The 19,389-nt window shown below is 40.1% G+C and overlaps 1 protein-coding gene across 2 annotated transcripts in view; it reads left to right on the top strand.

Annotated features, from left to right (window-relative positions):
- The first annotated feature begins 1,121 nt into the window (after nucleotides 1–1,121).
- malt1 (MALT paracaspase 1) overlaps nucleotides 1,122–19,389 on the top strand; it is a 34,298-nt gene continuing 16,030 nt past the window's right edge. For both annotated transcript variants that reach the window (XM_061980387.1, XM_061980386.1), the window contains exons 1-4: nucleotides 1,122–1,388; nucleotides 7,395–7,561; nucleotides 7,628–7,749; nucleotides 13,705–13,852. In XM_061980387.1, coding sequence (XP_061836371.1) covers nucleotides 1,240–1,388; nucleotides 7,395–7,561; nucleotides 7,628–7,749; nucleotides 13,705–13,852 — 586 coding nt within the window. In that variant the 5' untranslated portion in view covers nucleotides 1,122–1,239. The remainder of the gene's footprint in view (nucleotides 1,389–7,394; nucleotides 7,562–7,627; nucleotides 7,750–13,704; nucleotides 13,853–19,389) is intronic.

Raw genomic sequence — 19,389 nt, 5'->3', positions numbered from 1 at the left:
ATTGAATATATAGTAATTATGTTTGCATTATTGACGTTATTTTTCAAAACAAGTGTGTAATATTGCTAAAAAATAATGCATAATTCGTTTATTTGAATTTTTTACATTTCATGTAATTTATTTACTCTGATTATAATCGTGATTAACTAATGTAATGCAAAATTTAAAGTAAAAAGTATATCAGAGTACCCTGCATTGACTTGATATCAAATCCACGCACAAATCAGCAGTATTGCCCATTCCTTAACCTCGCTCGTGCGCAGCTGCAGACCAATACGAGTGTGTAATATTGCTAAAAAATAATGCTTGAAATTCTTAAATTAGCGTTCTTTTCTACAAATATCTGTTTTATATTTTTACATTATTGTTTTTAAATATAGAATAAAAAAATACAAAAACAATTGAATATATGGTAATTATGTTTGCATTATTGACGTTATTTTTCAAAACAAGTGTGTAATATTGCTAAAAAATAATGCATAATTCGTTTATTTGAATATGTTACATTTCATGTCATTTATTTACTCTGATTATAATCATGATTAACACATTTAATGCAAAATTTCAAGTAAAAAGTATATCAGCGTACACTGCATTGACTTGATATCAAACCCACGCACAAATCAGCAGTATCGCTCAACCCTTAACCTCGCTCGTGCGCAGCCGCAGACCAATACGAGTGTGTAATATTGCTAAAAAAAAAATAATGCTTGATATTTTTAAATTAGCGTTCTTTTCCACAAATATCTGTTTTATATTGTTACATTGTTGTATTTAAATATAGAATAAAAAAAATACAAAAACAACTGAATATATAGTAATTATGTTTGCATTATTGACGTTATTTTTCAAAACAAGTGCGTATAATTGCTAAAAAAATAATGCATAATTCGTTTATTTGAATTTTTAACATTTCATGTAATTTATTTACTCTGATTACAATCATGATTAACAAATTGAATGCAACATTTCAAGTTAAAAGTATATCAGAGTGTCCTGCATTGTCTTGATATCAAATCTACACTAAAATCATCAGTATTGCCCTACTCTTAACCTCCCTCCGTGCGCAGCCGCAGACTAATACGAGAGGGGTGGGCGTGGCTCCGTCACTGTCGGACAACTTCTTCCCGGCCGGAAATAAACTCGTTGGGGTTCTTTTATAACAAACTTTTTTTGGCCGTTAAAAAAAAAAAACTCACCGGACGCGTCCATGAGCGAGCTTTGTTTTGCCCTCCCGTCATGTCGGAGTCTCTGGAGCGCTCCGCCGGGCTGAGCTCGCTGAAGGAGCAGGTCGAGAAGAAACTGTGCGAGGTGTTGGACGGAGCCGACACGAAGGGATGGCGAAGACTCGGGGAGATTGTCGGCGGCGACAGACGCTTCAAAGTCAGGTAAACATAACTGTTGTTTCCGGACACTGAGACGGTGTTATAATGTGACGCCCCGCGTGATTATATCCACAACATTACGTGTATTGTTTTACAATAAAGCTTAATTTTGATTGATATTGTCAGAGTAGTATTATTGACTTATTTATGTAACTCTATTATATTGTCTGCCATTAGTGTGGGAGGCGGGTGGAAGGCGCTTACAGTTGAGTTGACAAGATAGTCTTGTCTTCTCTACTAAAAGCACTTAAACCGCAGCACAGGCTTGACGGCACATTTTATTCCAAATTATTTTATTTATTATTTATTTATTCAAGCTCCAAACACAGCAACACGTCTGGCGCGCCGCTTTTTTCTTTTTAACCCGTGTCCCTTCCCTATTCGGGTATACGGAAACAACAGGTCGGAACTAAAGTGCCGGACTGTATCGATACAATCATAGGACATCTTATAAGGGTACGCAGCATCGAGCGCTACTGCATACTGGCGCTGACGAGACGCGGGGCCGCCATCTTGGAGTGGTGATCCGCTTCACTTAGTGCAATTCATTTGGCAGGAGCAATGAACTGTCAGATTGATTGATTGATTGATTTGATTGAGACTTTTATATCGTAGGTTGCACAGTGAAGTACATATTCCGTACAATTGACCACTAAATGGTAACACCCGAATAAGTTTTTCAACTTGTTTAAGTCGAGGTCCACTTAAATTGATTCATGATACAGATATATACCATCATATATACTATCATCATACTACAGTCATCACACAAGATAATCATCAGGGTGTATACATTGAATTATTTACATTATTTACAATTTGGGGTGTGGAGGGGGAGGGGGGGGGGTTAGGTTTGGTTGTCATCATCAGTCATCAACAATTGAGAACAGAGAAATGGATATTGAAACAGTGTAGGTCTGACTTGGTAGGATATGTACAGCAAGTAGTGGACATAGATAGAGAGAGAGAGAGAGATCAAAAGGCATAAGAAAAATATCTGCATTTGATTGTTTACATTTGATTATTAACAATCCGGGGAGGGTGTTAGTTTAGGGTTGATGTTGCCTGGAAGTGTACTTTTATTGCGGTTTTGAAGGAGGATAGAGATGCCCTTTCTTTTATACCTGTTGGGAGCACATTCCACATTGATGTGGCATTAGAAAGAGAATGAGTTAAGACCTTTGTTAGATCGGAATCTGGGTTTAACGTGGTTAGTGGAGCTCCCCCTGGTGTTGTGGTTATGGCGGTCATTAAGGAAGTAGTTTGACATGTACTTCGGTATCAGGGAGGTGTAGCGGATTTTATAGACGAGGCTCAGTGCAAGTTGTTTTACTCTGTCCTCCACCCTGAGCCAGCCCACTTTGGGGAAGTGGGTAGGAGTGAGGTGTGATCTGGGGTGGAGGTCTAGAAGTAATCTGACTAGCTTGTTCTGGGATGTTTGGAGTCTAGATTTGAGGGTTTTGGAGGTGCTAGGGTACCAGGAGGTGCATGCGTAATCGAAAAAGGGTTGAACGAGAGTTCCCGCCAGAATCCTCATGGTGCTTTTGTTGACCAGAGAGGAGATTCTATGGAGAAATCTCGCTCGTTGGTTGACCTTTTTGATTACCTTGGTTGCCATTTTATCACAGGAAAGATTAGCCTCTAGAATGGAACTTAGGTAGGTGACCTCATCTTTCCTGGTGATAACAATGTCACCCACTTTTATAGTGAAGTCATTGACTTTCTTTAGGTTGATGTGGGACCCAAACAGGATGGATTCTGTTTTACCCAAGTGTATGGATAGCTTGTTGTCAGCGAGCCAGGTGCAAGTTCTACAGAGTTCAGCACTGAGGAGTTTCTCCACCTGTGACTTGTCCTTGTCTGATACCAGCAGGGCCGAGTGATCCGCAAACAAAAACAATTCACAGTCGCATGCAGATGACAAGTCGTTTATGTATACTAGGAACAGGAAAGGCCCCAATATAGTGCCTTGCGGGACTCCACAGCTCACTGAGAGGGGGTCGGGGGGACACGGTGCCGTTCACCTCTACCACCTGTTCCCTCCCCACCAAGTAAGATTGCATCTAGCTCGATGAGGTTTTGTCAAATCCGATTGCTCTGAGCTTATCCAACAGTATAGTGTGGTCAATGGTGTCAAAGGCCTTCTGAAGGTCCAGCATGACCATGCCGCAGTATTTGCCCGCGTCCACCTCATGTTTGATGTGGTCGGTCAGATAGAGAAGGCATGTGTCAGTGGAGTGGTTAGTTCTGAAGCCGGATTGGAATTTGTACATGAGTTTATTGGTGGCAAGGTAACCATTGACCTGTTCATAAACTATTTTTTCCATTACTTTCGAAATGGAACTGAGAATAGAAACAGGTCGGTAGTTGCCAGGTTCCAATTTGCTTCCTTTTTTAAAGAGGGGAGTTACTCTTGCTATCTTAAAATCTTTTGGTACTTGGCCTTGTGAAATTGAGAGGTTTATTATGTGCGTGATGATTGGGGCAATGATGGAGGCAGAGTCCCTGAGGAATCTGGAGGGGATATTGTCAAGGCCGGTGGCCTTGTTTGGGTGGAGCGCGCTCAATTTTTTAAGCACCTCTTCAGCTGTGACCATTTCTAATTTGAAATCATTGTTGGATACTCCTAGCTTTCTGTAGAAGGCTTTAATGTGTTCTACACCAAAGCGACCAGAGTGGTGGGACAGCTTGTTGACAAGTGTTGCGGCTATGCTGGTGAAAAAGGTGTTCAGTCTGCTTGCTACCTCCATTTTGTCTGTAATGAGGGAGTCACCCTCCTTGATGCTGATGTTGGTGAGTCTGGTTTTAAGTTTTCTTATATGCTATAAGTGACCAGAAGTCCGAGATCAAAACTGGGAATATAATCCCAGAGAAGGGGGAAAAAACGGTCAGCTATTTTTAAATTCAAGAAACAATATGATTAGGTTATATATACATGCGTATATCCTACACAAACAATGTATGAATACAGTAGATATCTATATATCTTAGGGACCTATAGACTGTATTGAGTTTATTCTGTCTTGACACTTTGTATTAATATTTCGTATTATATTCTTCCCTTAAATGATAATGTTTACAGTGATTGTTTTTGTATGTATTTTATGTATGTTGCTTTTGATAAAAGCGTCTGCCAAATACTTAAACATATACCGGTACTGTATAAACACCTGAAAGTCTTTATATCAGCTAAAACCACCAATCTGTTTCACTGGATTCAGAATAAAACCAAATTCTGTCTTACCCAACAATGTTAGTATTTGAATATTGTTACTTGAATTGATTGATTGATTGAAACTTTTATTAGTAGATTGCACAGTACAGTACATATTCCGTACAATTGACCACTAAATGGTAACACCCGAATACGTTTTTCAACTTGTTTAAGTCGGGGTCCACGTTAATCAATTCATGGTAAAGACTTATTCCTGGTTACAATTATACTGTTAAGAAAGTATTGTCTTATACTTTGCCTAAATTGAGAATGCAATTTAGGCAAAGTATTTTGCTAAATTCACAAATTTAGGCAAAATACTATTTTTTTTACTAATACCTAAATTAAATTTATTTTTGAAATTCACCAGTGGCGGCTGGTGAAGTTTGTTTTAGGTGTCACAATCATTTATTTAAACTTTATGTTATTGAAGTATGACATTTTTAAATTGAATTAATTTCAATGACAAGCAATTCTATTATGGTCATACTCTTGCTTGCTAGCGGCTACGATTGCAGTACTATTGAAGATATTTGCTCCTTCTCAACTCTGTGGGAATATTGTTTTCACAAAATACAACCAATAGTACGTTAATGTTAAATCTTACTTGTGAAAAGTAATCCCCCGATTCCTATTTTCAACAGTCCGCTCATTTGAGCAGGAAAACGCTGAACACCATCTTTGTTGTCTACCTGTCAACTGTCAGTTTAGGCTGCTCACCGGCTCCTCATCACCACCTTAAAGGGGAATATTATCACCAGACCTATGTAAGCGTCAATATATACCTTGATGTTGCAGAAAAAAGACCATGTATTTTTTTAACCGATTTCCGAACTCTAAATGGGTGAATTTTGGCGAATTAAACGCCTTTCTATTATTCGCTCTCGGAGCGATGACGTCACAATGTGACGTCACATCGGGAAGCAATCCGCCATTTTCTCAAACACATTACAAACACCGAGTCAAATCAGCTCTGTTATTTTCCGTTTTTTCGACTGTTTTCCGTACCTTGGAGACATCATGTCTCGTCGGTGTGTTGTCGGAGGGTGTAACAACACGAACAGGGATGGATTCAAGTTGCACCAGTGGCCCAAAGATGTGAAAGTGGCAAGAAATTGGACGTTTGTTCCGCACACTTTACCGACGAAAGCTATGCTACGACAGAGATGGCAAGAATGTGTGGATATCCTGCGACACTCAAAGCAGATGCATTTCCAACGATAAAGTCAAAGAAATCTGCCGCCAGACCCCCATTGAATCTGCCGGAGTGTGTGAGCAATTCAGGGACAAAGGACCTCGGTAGCACGGCAAGCAATGGCGGCAGTTTGTTCCCGCAGACGAGCGAGCTAAACCCCCTATCGACCCTAGCTTCCCTGGCCTGCTGACATCAACTCCAAAACTGGACAGCTCAGCTTTCAGGAAAAGAGCGCGGATGAGGGTATGTCTACAGAATATATTAATTGATGAAAATTGGGCTGTCTGCACTCTCAAAGTGCATGTTGTTGCCAAATGTATTTCATATGCTGTAAACCTAGTTCATAGTTGTTAGTTTCCTTTAATGCCAAACAAACACATACCAATCGTTGGTTAGAAGGCGATCGCCGAATTCGTCCTCGCTTTCTCCCGTGTCGCTGGCTGTCGTGTCATTTGTCGGTTTCGCTTGCATACGGTTCAAACCGATATGGCTCAATAGCTTCAGTTTCTTCTTCAATTTCGTTTTCGCTACCTGCCTCCACACTACAACCATCCGTTTCAATACATGCGTAATCTGTTGAATCGTTTAAGCCGCTGAAATCCGAGTCTGAATCCGAGCTAATGTCGCTATAGCTTGCTGTTCTTTCCGCCATGTTTGTTTGTGTTGGCTTCACTATGTGACGTCACAGGAAAATGGACGGGTGTGTATATAACGATGGTGAAAATCAGGCACTTTGAAGCTTTTTTTAGGGATATTGCGTGATGGGTAAAATTTTGAAAAAAACTTAGAAAAATGTAATAAGCCACTGGGAACTGATTTTTAATGGTTTTAACCATTCTGAAATTGTGATAATGTTCCCCTTTAATATTGTAAATCCCACATTCTTTATGTTCATGTACATTCTAGGTGTCTCATTCAGTAAAAAAAAAAAAAATTTATTTAGTTTTTTAAGGCGGTCTGTCATAACGTTTTTAGCATTCAATCAGACTTTATTGTGAGGTTTTGTACTAATGTTCCTAAAAATAAATAAACTGGCCACCAGACACATTTTTTCCTCTAAGTTTGGCCCCTCGAGTCAAAATAATTGCCCAGGCCTGCCCTACAACAAGAGTTTTGCTACAAACAAGCAAATTATATATTTAAAAAAAAAACAGTATAAAACACATGCAAGGAAGAAATACTGAAAATTAGAAAATGCGGCAGGATCCAAAACAAAAGCAAAATAAAAATATTGCAAATAGTAAACCGCACACACACTAACCCCCAAAACAACTGCATTTAAAATCAGTTGCTCCAAAAAACCTTTGAAGACATTTGGATAAATGTATAATTAACTTTCCTGTCTGTAAAGAAAGACATCCATCAGGTTTGGCGCCCAGTTAGCCTGGATACCTTCATTCAGTCAATTTCGGGATTTGCAGTCTTTTTCTTTTGCATTTGTTTTTGATGCTGCAGCATTTCTGCAGTTCCAGCCTTATTCCTGTTTAATTTATTTTGTGCTTCTCGTGTGTTTTTGTCGCTGGGCGTTTGTTTGCTCCCCTGTCAGCCAATGACTCATTCACTTTCAAATGTCTTCCGCCTCATGTGCCCCCCCTTCCAGCCAGGACGACTTGGAAATGTGCTCGCTCAAGGTCCTGCATCCCGACGGCAGCCCGAGCCGCACGCTGCTGAGGCTGATGGGAGAGCGAGGCTGCACCCGGGGTCACCTGCTGGACTACCTCCAGTCGCTGGGCAATGACGAGGCCCTCCAGTGCCTCAAAGCACCAGGTAGAGAGCGACAGTGGGTGGATATCATTATGCGCATGTCTGGGCTGACGTTTCCGGGATGTTCAGCCTTGCAGGTGCTCATCCAGCCGCAGTCGGTGGCGCTTGTGTGCGGTCACAACCTGCGTCTCTGCTGCCACGCCGTGGGCCAGTCGCCAGTGCAGTACCAGTGGTTCAAGTCCAAAGAAGAGGTGAGCAACCCACAATACAACCTTTCATTTATGCCATTCACGCCTGTCCTGGTTGTCTGTTGAACAAAAGATGCATTGTAGTCTCCTTATGTTCTTTAGAACTATCATGTTAGATCAATCTCCAGATTACTTTTACAAACAGTTTTTAAGACCAACTAACACACATATTCATGACACTAGGAATGCCAGCAATGGCTATTTGGTACTTCCTGCTCCCAGGACCAATCTTTTCAAACCAGTGACGTGCGGTGAGGTTGATGGCTGGTGAGGCACTGACTTCATCACAGTCAGATTTACAAACATATGAACCCTAAAGAGAATCTTATTCACCATTTGATTGGCAGCAGTTAACGGGTTATGTTTAAAAGCTCATACCAGCATTCTTCCCTGCTTGGCACTCCGCATCAAGGGTTGGAATTGGGGGTTAAATCACCAAAAATGATTCCCGGGCGCGGTGCCGCTGCTGCCCACTGCTCCCCTCACCTCCCAGAGGGTGAACAAGGGGATGGGTCAAATGCAGACGACAAATTTCATTACACCTAGTGTGTGTGTGACAATCATTGGTACTTTAACTTAACTTTAACTTTACACATACAAACTGTAGCACACAAAAAATCACATTTAATAAAAAAAACTTTATTATGGTCTTACCTTTACTTATAAATGAAGTCCACAACTAAAGCCCTCACTTAAACTTTCCACGTGCAAGATTGAATCTATTTAAAAAAGTGTAACCGAGGGTTTATAAATGTCGCCTATACTGTATGACACTACAAAATAACAAACACGGAGGCTCCAGTTTACACGAGGACCACTTTATTTACATTCTTTCAAAAACCTCCGCTCCACTCCGTGTCAACACTTCCGCTCTTAGCGCCTTCAAAATAAGAGCTCAAGGCATATACTGTATAACAGCGCATAACAGGAACTTAACATCACAAAGAGAAAAGCCCATGAAAGTAGGTTACAAAAGTTATTTAATAAGAAGCCAAAAAGTGCAAAAACAATAATGTTCGTGTTGGAGGAGTTGTGAATTAGATACACCTGCAGTCTGCAGGTGTACCTAATGTTGTGGCCCTGCTGTCATTCACAACTCCTCCAACATGAACATTATTGTTTTTGCACTTTTTGGCTTCTTATGAAATAACTTTTTTAAATAGATTCAATCTTGCACGTGGAAAGTTTAAGTGTGGGCTTTAGTTGATATAGCAATTCTACGGCGGGGGTGCAGGAGGCGGGATTACTGGAGCCTCAGCCAGTGCGTCTTTTGCAGCCGTTTTATGATCGCTCAGCACAAGAAATACGTCACACATACAGTTGTTGACAAAATACACTGTACATTATATACCTCAGCTAACTAAACTATGGAAATGTATAATATAATTCATATAGCAATACAGTCTCACTGCACAGCAGGCCAGCTGTTAGCCAAGTCCGGAATCCATGTTGAGGCACTGAGTGACGTGCCTCAACTGGCTACTGATCACCGCACCGTCTCTTCTCAGTATTTGAACGGCAAATGTGAAAATTCAGCGATTTTGAATAAACATAATCTAAAACTGGTGAAGTTAAATGGAAAATAACTATATAGTATAATCACTGGATACCGGTACATATAACAATTTAATAAATTTTTTTTCTTTTTAAATTTTTTTTCTTTCCATGATGGCAGGTGAGGCCCGCCTCACCTGCCTCTAGTGACTGCACGTCACTGCCTCAAACATACAGTCATGTAAAGATGTATATCATTTTGGAATGGGTTGTCATCTTACATTAATCTCTCACAAAGTAAATTGTCATTCAAGACAGCTTTGAAGATACACCTATTGCAGCTGCCCACATGACGTGACTTTTTAATACTGGGTTTAACTAGCTTTTTTATCTTATGTTGTATTTTTCCTTTGTATAATGTTTGGTAATGCATGTATTCTTTGTATTTTTATTTTGTATGCTCCTATATGGACCCCAGGAAGACTAGCAGTCGCCTTGGCGTCAGCTAATGGGGATCCATTCAATAAACAATAAATCTTACAGCTACACCAGTGGGGATGTTATACAAAACCCAAAACTGGGAAAGTTGGCACATTGTGTAAATGGTAAATAAAAACAGAATACAATAATTTGCAAATCCCTTTCAACCTATATTCAATTGAATAGACTGCAAAGACAAGATATTTTTAATGTTCGAACTGAGAAACCAATTTTTTTTTTGCAAATAATCATTAACTTACAATTTAATGGCAGCAATACATTGCAAAAAGGTTTTACCACTGTGGCCTGTACTGTACTTTAGAGTAATCAGTGTGCATCTTAGACTTAGACAAATTATATGTCTGTATAGATTTACTAGCCACTGAAATTGACTCTACACCATACTTGCCAACCCTCCCGGATTTTCCGGGAGACTCCCGAAATTCAGCGCCTCCTCCGAAAACCTCCCGGAAGAAATTTTGTCCCGGAATTCAGCCGGAGCTGGAGGCCACGCCCCCTCCAGCTCCATGCGGACCTGAGTCCAGTGTGCGCACACAAGGAGACAAGGCAGAAAAACGAGACCGTAGTCGAAGAGCGCAGAGGAGACACTTCTCCAGGGCCGATGTATGCTCGGGGCAACACCCTTCACCTTACCTGGCAGTGGGTCTCCACAGCGGACGACTTTAGGGTGATTGATGAGTCCAGCGATTAGTTGCAAATCTTGCTTTATTGATTGCTTGCACACAGCCAATCCAACACAAAACCAACTAGTCCCTCCCCGCACTCACGCTACCGCTCCCTCTCTTCTCTCGCCCACACACTCACTGACGTCACTCACCTCACATGCTGTCACCTATTAAAGGGCCACACACATACATACTCTACTCTCATAACACACAGTACAGTTAGTAGAACAACTGTGTTTTCATTACTGTGTATTTGATAGGTGCCATTGCCCCGGAATTGTATTGCATTGTACTTTCAAGTACAACAATGAGTAGATGAGTGTTATGTGTGTGTATATGTGTAAATAAATGAACACTGAAATTCAAGTATAAAATAAATATATATATATATATATATATATATATATAGCTAGAATTCACTGAAAGTCAAGTATTTCATACATATATATGTGTATATATATATGAAATACTCCAGTTGGTGAATTCTAGCTGTAAATATACTCCTCCCCTCTTAACCACGCCCCCAACGACGCCCCCCACCCCCGACCACGCCCCCCACCTCCCGAAATCGGGGGTCTTAAGGTTGGCAAGTATGCTCTACACACAGCCATTAATGTGAGTAGTGAGATTTGATTTGATTTTTATTAAGGATCCCCATTAGCTGGTTACCACAACAACCCACTAGTCTTCCTGGAGTCCACAAACTCAATACAATTACAAGTAAAAGCATATATATTTATAACTACACAATAGAGAAAAAAATAAAAGCATCAATAAGAAAACAAGCAAACAATTTACAGTCACAGAATAATAATTACCATATAAATATAACTACTCAATACAAAACCAAACAAAAATCATCAACAAGCACACTAATTTAAAGACTCAGATAAAATATTACTTTCCTTTTAAAAACCTGTTTACTTTCAATGCCGGTGGGAATTCGAGGCAGGTTATTCCAGAGCGATACAGATCTACAAATAAAAGATTTCCACAAAGCATACTTCCTGGGACGAGGGAGTACAAAATGCCCCTCTCTAGACGCCCTGGTATTATGATTATGCATAGTGCTACTGTAAACTATTTGGGCCATGAGAAAAGCAGTAACTACCGGTTAGCTGACAACCTGTTCTGCACTGTTAGCCAGGAAAGAGAAGCATGCATTTGGTTAACATTGCTTCTTAGTGAACAACCCAGAACCAGCCTTGCTGCCCTATCCTGGACAACCTGGAGCTTACTGATCTCACCACTTGCAGCAGACGCCCAGACTGTAAAACAATATTCCGGATGACACAAGACTAAACTCTTAACAATCTGACAAAGAAGAGGTGGATCAACAAAAGCAGCACATTTCCTGGAAATACCAACAGCCCTTCCCATCTTTGTAACTGTATCACTGATATGTTTTGACCAGGATAGAGTGCAGTCCAGCATCACTCCAAGGAGCTTGTCTATTAAAGGGGAACATTATCACCAGACCTATGTAAGCGTCAATATATACCTTGATGTTGCAGAAAAAAGACCATGTATTTTTTTAACCGATTTTCGAACTTTAAATGGGTGAATTTTGGCGATTTAAACGCCTTTCTATTATTCGCTCTCGGAGCGATGACGTCACATCGGGAAGCAATCCGCCATTTTCTCAAACACCGAGTCAAATCAGCTCTGTTATTTTCCGTTTTTTCGACTGTTTTCCGTACCTTGGAGACATCATGCCTCGTCGGTGTGTTGCCGGAGGGTGTAACAACACGAACAGGGACGGATTCAAGTTGCACCAGTGGCCCAAAGATGCGAAAGTGGCAAGAAATTGGACGTTTGTTCCGCACACTTTACCGACGAAAGCTATGCTACGACAGAGATGGCAAGAATTTGTGGATATCCTGCGACACTCAAAGCAGATGCATTTCCAACGATAAAGTCAAAGAAATCTGCCGCCAGACCCCCATTGAATCTGCCGGAGTGTGTGAGCAATTCAGGGACAAAGGACCTCGGTAGCACGGCAAGCAATGGCGGCAGTTTGTTCCCGCAGACGAGCGAGCTAAACCCCCTGGATGTCTTGGCTCACACCGTCCCTTATGCCACCGAAGATGATCAAGAGAAGAATATCGACCCTAGCTTCCCTGGCCTGCTGACATCAACTCCAAAACTGGACAGATCAGCTTTCAGGAAAAGAGCGCGGATGAGGGTATGTCTACAGAATATATTAATTGATGAAAATTGGGCTGTCTGCACTCTCAAAGTGCATGTTGTTGCCAAATGTATTTCATATGCTTTAAACCTAGTTCATAGTTGTTAGTTTCCTTTAATGCCAAACAAACACATACCAATCGTTGGTTAGAAGGCGATCGCCGAATTCGTCCTCGCTTTCTCCCGTGTCGCTGGCTGTCGTGTCGTTTCCGTCGGTTTCGCTTGCATACGGTTCAAACCGATATGGCTCAATAGCTTCAGTTTCTTCTTCAATTTCGTTTTCGCTACCTGCCTCCACACTACAACCATCCGTTTCAATACATGCGTAATCTGTTGAATCGCTTAAGCCGCTGAAATCCGAGTCTGAATCCGAGCTAATGTCGCTATAGCTTGCTGTTCTATGCGCCATGTTTGTTTGTGTTGGCATCACTATGTGACGTCACAGGAAAATGGACGGGTGTATATAACGATGGTTAAAATCACGCACTTTGAAGCTTTTTTTAGGGCTTTGCGTGATGGGTAAAATTTTGAAAAAAAAACTTTGAAAAATAAAGTAAGCCACTGGGAACTGATTTTTAATGGTTTTAACCATTCTGAAATTGTGATAATGTTCCCCTTTAAGTTAAAGGTAAAGTACCAATGATAGTCTCACACACACACACACTAGGTGTGGCGAAATTATTCTCTGCATTTGACCCATCAACCTTGATCACCCCCTTTGAGGTGAAGGGAATCATTTTTGGTGATTTAACCCCCAATTTCAAACCTTAATGCTGAGTGCCAAGCAGGGAGGTAATGGGTCCCATTTTTTATAGTCTTTGGTATGACTAGGCCTCGGTTTGAACTCACAACCTACTGATCTCAGGGCGGACACTCTAACCACTAGGCCACTGATTGTTAAGCATGGTGGCGGTATCTTCATCGTCGCAAGGCTGCATGAGTGCTGCCAGCCACGGGTGAGTTGCGGTTAATTGGGGAAAAGATTAGTCTCACCATGTGATACTGTGAAGCAAATCGTGCATGAAAGCATGATCCCCTCCCTTGAGAATGTGGGCCACGTGGCAGATACTGGGAGTGCGTTCAGATATCAATACATTGCTTTTGTTTTTAGGTGCCAAACGGCTACGCCCCCGACTTGGTGATCGCTCCGGTCGACGTGAAGGATTCCGGCTTTTACGTCTGCAGGGTCAACTGCGGCGACTCCTTTGAGTTCAGCCAGTGGGCTCAAGTGGACGTTTTGGACGTGTCCGTGTCATGCGGTAAGATGACAACAGAACGACTCACATGATGCTACCTGTAGTCCAAGGGTGTGGCCCTTTGGCATACTGTAAAAGTACATTCCTTATCAATGAGATGTTTGATATTACACACATTTGTCCCCATAACACAACGTTGTGGATGAACATCAAAGCTATTAGCTTCCTTAATAATTGATGATGTGTTTAGGAAGCTGCACATCGGTATAAAAAGAGAACTCTTTTACGAGAAGAGGATAGGATAGGACAGGTCTTTATTGTCATTGCAACAAGTACATCGAAACTATGTTTTCAGCACAAACCCGTTCAAGATTAGACAAACAAACAGTGTACAGGGTTACAGAACAGGAACGCTGATGGGTCGCCACGAGGCGCCCCGTAAAAGGTAGGAAAAAGGTCAAACGATGGGGAAGAAGATGAGTAAAAAAAATACAATCTAGACTGGGCTCCTAAGGGGGCCTAGTCTGGAGTGGGAAAAAACCTCCATGCCATGCACACATAAACATGTTAGATTTAATCACGACAACTCGCAACAGAAGGGGGGTTGGGACCCTGGAGGTTGACTGCTGCTATGAAGCGCTGCCAGCTGTCCATCACCCCAAAGGGGAATCAAGCGGTGGTGAAGGCATGGGGTGGGGGACGGGTGTGTGTGTGGGTGTGTATATGCTCATTGTCTTGGGTGTGTTGATGTAGTGTTCATGTTAATAGGCCTGGGGCCGTTCTGCATGCAAGCAAAAGTTCGACTCCAGGTGTCGTTGAGGAGGAAGGGAGGTCAAAAGCGTCCATCATTGAGGTGTCCTCTGGGATTTTTACAGAACAACCTGCTCCTGTTGTTGGAGCGTCAAGGTCATTCGAGGGAGTCAAATCGTAGATTAGGATTTTGTTTTTCCGCGAGCAGACATTACAATGGCTTGTCTGTTCTATTCGTCCATGCTGGCCCTCATATCCAATTTTTCCCTTACCAGCTTTTCCATGACGTGATCCATTTTGCGATTCAGTTCAGAAATCGCCCCAGTCTGTGACGCCACAGCCCGGCCCAAACCTTCCATTGCGACGAACAGCCTTTGGGCCCCTTGAGTGGCTGCCATCGTCTTACGAATTTGACGATACACCAGAGCAATGCCCAGCCCAATCAGCAGGTGCCCCGCGATCACGGTTCCAAATAGGTAGATGTCTTCCACGTCCTCGATGGAAAGGACTGAGAGGCACATGATTCTCCATTTATCCCAGGAATCTGTCACGTAAAAGAGAACTCTTTTACGAGAAGAGATTCCATTCTTTAGATGATCAACACGCCTCTGCTTTAAATGCTCCTGTATCGATGCCTAAATGGTGATGACGTCACCAGTTATCGTCAACAAATTAATTTGTCTACAGCAGATTTTGTCTGTTTTTTGACATCGTTGTAACCTTAGTGGAATTAGGGATGTAACAATATGACATTTTAATTCATAATTTTTTTAATGACTAAAACAAAGAGCCACACTGTTAGAAACCCCCTATTTTGCATGTTTTGTGTCTATTATCATGTTTAATCTTAGTATTTTATCTGTTTTTGATGATTAAGCTTTTATTGTCTTAAATATTGTTTTTTACTGTGGCACTTTAAGTGCAAAACAAAAAAAATATTTGATTATTTATTATTTCTGGTGGACGTTGTGGCATCCTACTTTGTTCAAGGGTCCTTGAACGCACCGTATGAACACCTCTGTCTCGTATTCCTTGAAGTATAGATACATTAATCCCTCCTAAGAAGCCACAGTTTGTAGGTTCAATGTGCAATGTTTGAATATCTTACTTTCGCAGACAGTGATGTGTTTATATAAGTTTAGATTGGGGTATGTTGTTTCTTAATGGGGAAAATATGTTAATGTCTCTTGTTGTCATGTTAGCATTCAAACTAACAAGCTGACTGTAGTTGGTTTGTTAGAGATGGGATTTATGGCTCTTTGAAATGGTTGTTATTATAGTTTTTTTTTTAAATTAAATTTAAACAAATTACTCTATGGGTTGGATTTATTCTGAAATACTGTAATGTTATAATTACATTTTGTTTTGTTTTTATTGTAAAAATCAAATCAAATAAAATCAACTTTATTTATAAAGCACATTTAAAATTGACCACAGGGGTAGCCAAAGTGCTGTCCAATGGGCAGGTTAAAAGATAACACAAGAGAAACAAGCAAGCGCAACACAACACAAACCGAGCACGATAAAAAAAAAAATTAAAAAAATGTCCTTAAGGTGTTAATAACACCATGGGCTAACAATGAACTACGAAGGAGAATATACAAAAAAATAATAATTAAATGCTGCTTAATGTCTTTTGATTAATTTTCCTGTTCAGTTGTCAGTTGGGTGACGCTGATCTGCATGTGCATTAAAAATGTCTCCCAAACGAATGGCTCGCAACTGCGAATCCATTCTCATCGTTCACTTAAAAGAGAGGTTCAAAAGCTTTGATTCGTTCATGAACGTCACATCTCCACAGTCTGAGTTCACCAAAGTGCAGTAATCAATCACGGTTTTTCGATGGTCTAAATTTAGTTGGGAGTTTTACCGCTGTTATCAATAATACCGTTTATGGTTCCATCCTTAGTGGAGATCATCACATTCACTAGATGGCAGGTAGTTAGCCTTGCGGACATACTATCTACAATTTTGTGAGCTTGAAAGTAGTCAGTATGAATATGTATATACCGTATTTTTTGGACTATAAGGCGCATTTAAAATCCATTTTATTTTCTCAAAAATCGACAGGGCACTTTATAACCCGCCTAATGTACGGATGAATTCTGGTTGTGCTTACCGACCTCGAAGCAATTTTTTGTTGGTACATGGTGTAATGATGAATGTGACCGGTTGAAGGCAGTCACACGTAAGAGATATGCGTGGATTGCAGGTTGACGCCTGTTTAATGAATGACTCTAGCAAGTACCTGTAAGCAAGCAACAACAAAACTTTGATGTTTCATTGAGAATATAGGGTCTTCTTTGACAAAAAGGATATAAAACATACAAAAAGATAACAAAAACGTAATATTAATGGATAGAAATTAAGTTGATCTACAGATTTAAGCATTAAAAGTAAAAAAAAAAAGAATATTAATGTATGACTTACTTTTAACACTTTTATGAGTGGGACCCTCAAGGGTCCAAAGGTCTTCTAATGTTGTTTTTTATTGAAAACGGTCAATGCTCAAACCATTATTATGAATCAAAATCATTGCTGTTGTGAATTATTGACCTACTCAAGGCTCCAATTACTTCACATCAAATTTTTGTCGTTTGAATTTGGGGGCATAGGGAATAGTGTGGGTTTTTCCCAGGGCAAAAATGTGTTTCCTTTGACAAAAAATAAATACAAAAAAAAACCACTCATAGAAAACTTTATATCAACGAATAGATCTAAAATTGATCTTAAGATTTAAGCATTAAAAGTAAAAAAAAAAAAAAAAAGACTTACTTTAAGACTCTAATAAGACCCTCTCGGTTACTCAGACTTATAACGTTCATAACACTGAAGAATTCCCTGAGGGTTAAGCAAGCAACACCAAATATTTAAATGTTTCATTGAGAACATAGAACATTACACACGGCGCTCAAAAATTAGTCAAAATGTTTTAGTATGACTTTGTTAAGCTACGAAGCCGCTCTGCTTGATGGCTACCGTAGACAGACGTACTGTGCTTCAACATACGGGTATTATTATGGTGTGTGTAAAAGGACCCCAAAAATAACAGCTGTTAGGAGACATTATCTGGCGTTTTGTTTTGCAATATTATACAAAAACAACTTTTCTTACCTGCTGATGTGAATTTGGGAACTGCGTAAGTCCCGAAAATTTGCGCGCTACTTCTTTTTCTCTATCTTCTCCTTGTGAGGCATTCATCCTCCGCTGTTGCCATTGTAATTAAAAGTAGCGTACAGTAACTTATATCTGTCAGTAGACTTGCTATGAAAGCGCTAAAAACTACTGGTACGACAAAGATGATGGGGAGAAGACGCTGTTGAAGTGGAGGCACATAAATAAGACCGGCCCACAAAACTGTGTACCTGAAGAGATGGTCAGATTCTGCTGGATCTACTCTTTATTTTATGTTGCTCTTTTTTTTTGCTGCAGCTGTTACATAAATTGGTACATGGTAATTGGGATATTGTATATATTATATAATAATATCAGTATATTTTATATACTGTGTATATAATATGTAAATATTACATGTTATATTTTATATTGCTAATATGGTACATTTTTAGTCTACTTTATACCTTTTTGTTTTTGCCCTCTTTTTGTGCCCTTGTGTGCATTATCCTTTCCATCTTTATCCTTTCCATCCTTTGTAACTGGGCTACTGTGTGGAACAATTTGCCTTGTGGATCAATAAAGTTTGTCTAAGTCTCAGAAAGTGGCTTGAAATCGGTCTCTGTAAAACATACTTGTCAACCTTGAGACCTTCGATTTCGGGAGGTGGGGGGTGGGGGCGTGGTCAGGGTGGGGCGGGGGCGTGGTTGTGGGCGGGGCTAAGAGGGGAGGAGTATATTTACAGCTAGAATTCACCAAGTCAAGTATTTAATACATATATATATATATATATATATATATATATATATATATATATATATATATATATATATATATAAAAGAAATACTTGACTTTCAGTGAATTCTAGCTGTATATATATTTATTTTAGTATATATATATATATATATATATATATATATATATATATATATATATATATATAAATAAAAGAAATACTTGAATTTCAGTGTTCATTTATTTACACATATACACACACATAACACTCATCTACTCATTGTTGAGTTAAGGGTTGAATTGTCCATCCTTGTTCTATTCTCTGTCACTATTTTTCCAACCATGCTGAACACCCTTTCGCAGGTAGCCAGAAAGGTTTCGAGTACCACCAAAAAAACTGAATCTCTGAAGACAGTATAAAAATCTGTGTTAAAGGTGTACAAATACTGTTTGTATAATAAGCATGTTATTTTTTTTACAAATGAGGGTTAAGACTTCAGTACTAAAAAAAAAAAGAAAAGAATGTGGCTTAAGTACAGTTTTTTAATTGAGCTGCTGCATTTTTTGGTTGGGTTGTTTATTTATTTTGAGGAACTTCTATACATTTCTAAAAGGGGAGGAATGTAATAGTGATCTATGTTTGTCTGTTGCCATCTCCTGGTGAATGTTGGCTATAGCGTACTGGGGTTACTTTTTGGTTGGCCAACGATTTACGTGGTGTTGCCTGACGTCACTCAGGTCCGCATGGAGCTGGAGGGGGCGTGGCTTCCAGCTCCGCCTGAATTTCGGGAGATTTTCGGGAGAAAATTTGTCCCGGGAGGTTTTCGGGAGAGGCGCTGAATTTCGGGAGTCTCCCGGAAAATCCGGGAGGGTTGGCAAGTATGCAGTAAAACATAATCTATGCAACATTTTGACCAAAGAACCACCATTGCATGTTATATAGACCATAAAGAAGTCTTTAAAATGTAGGAAAAAATGTATAATATGACCTTTTTGGTGC

Source organism: Nerophis lumbriciformis, linkage group LG20 (assembly GCF_033978685.3).
Source record: "Nerophis lumbriciformis linkage group LG20, RoL_Nlum_v2.1, whole genome shotgun sequence".
Taxonomy (NCBI): Eukaryota; Metazoa; Chordata; class Actinopteri; order Syngnathiformes; family Syngnathidae; genus Nerophis; species Nerophis lumbriciformis.
The sequence above is the reverse complement of the archived record's forward strand: the minus strand, read 5'-3'. Positions and strand labels throughout refer to the sequence as shown.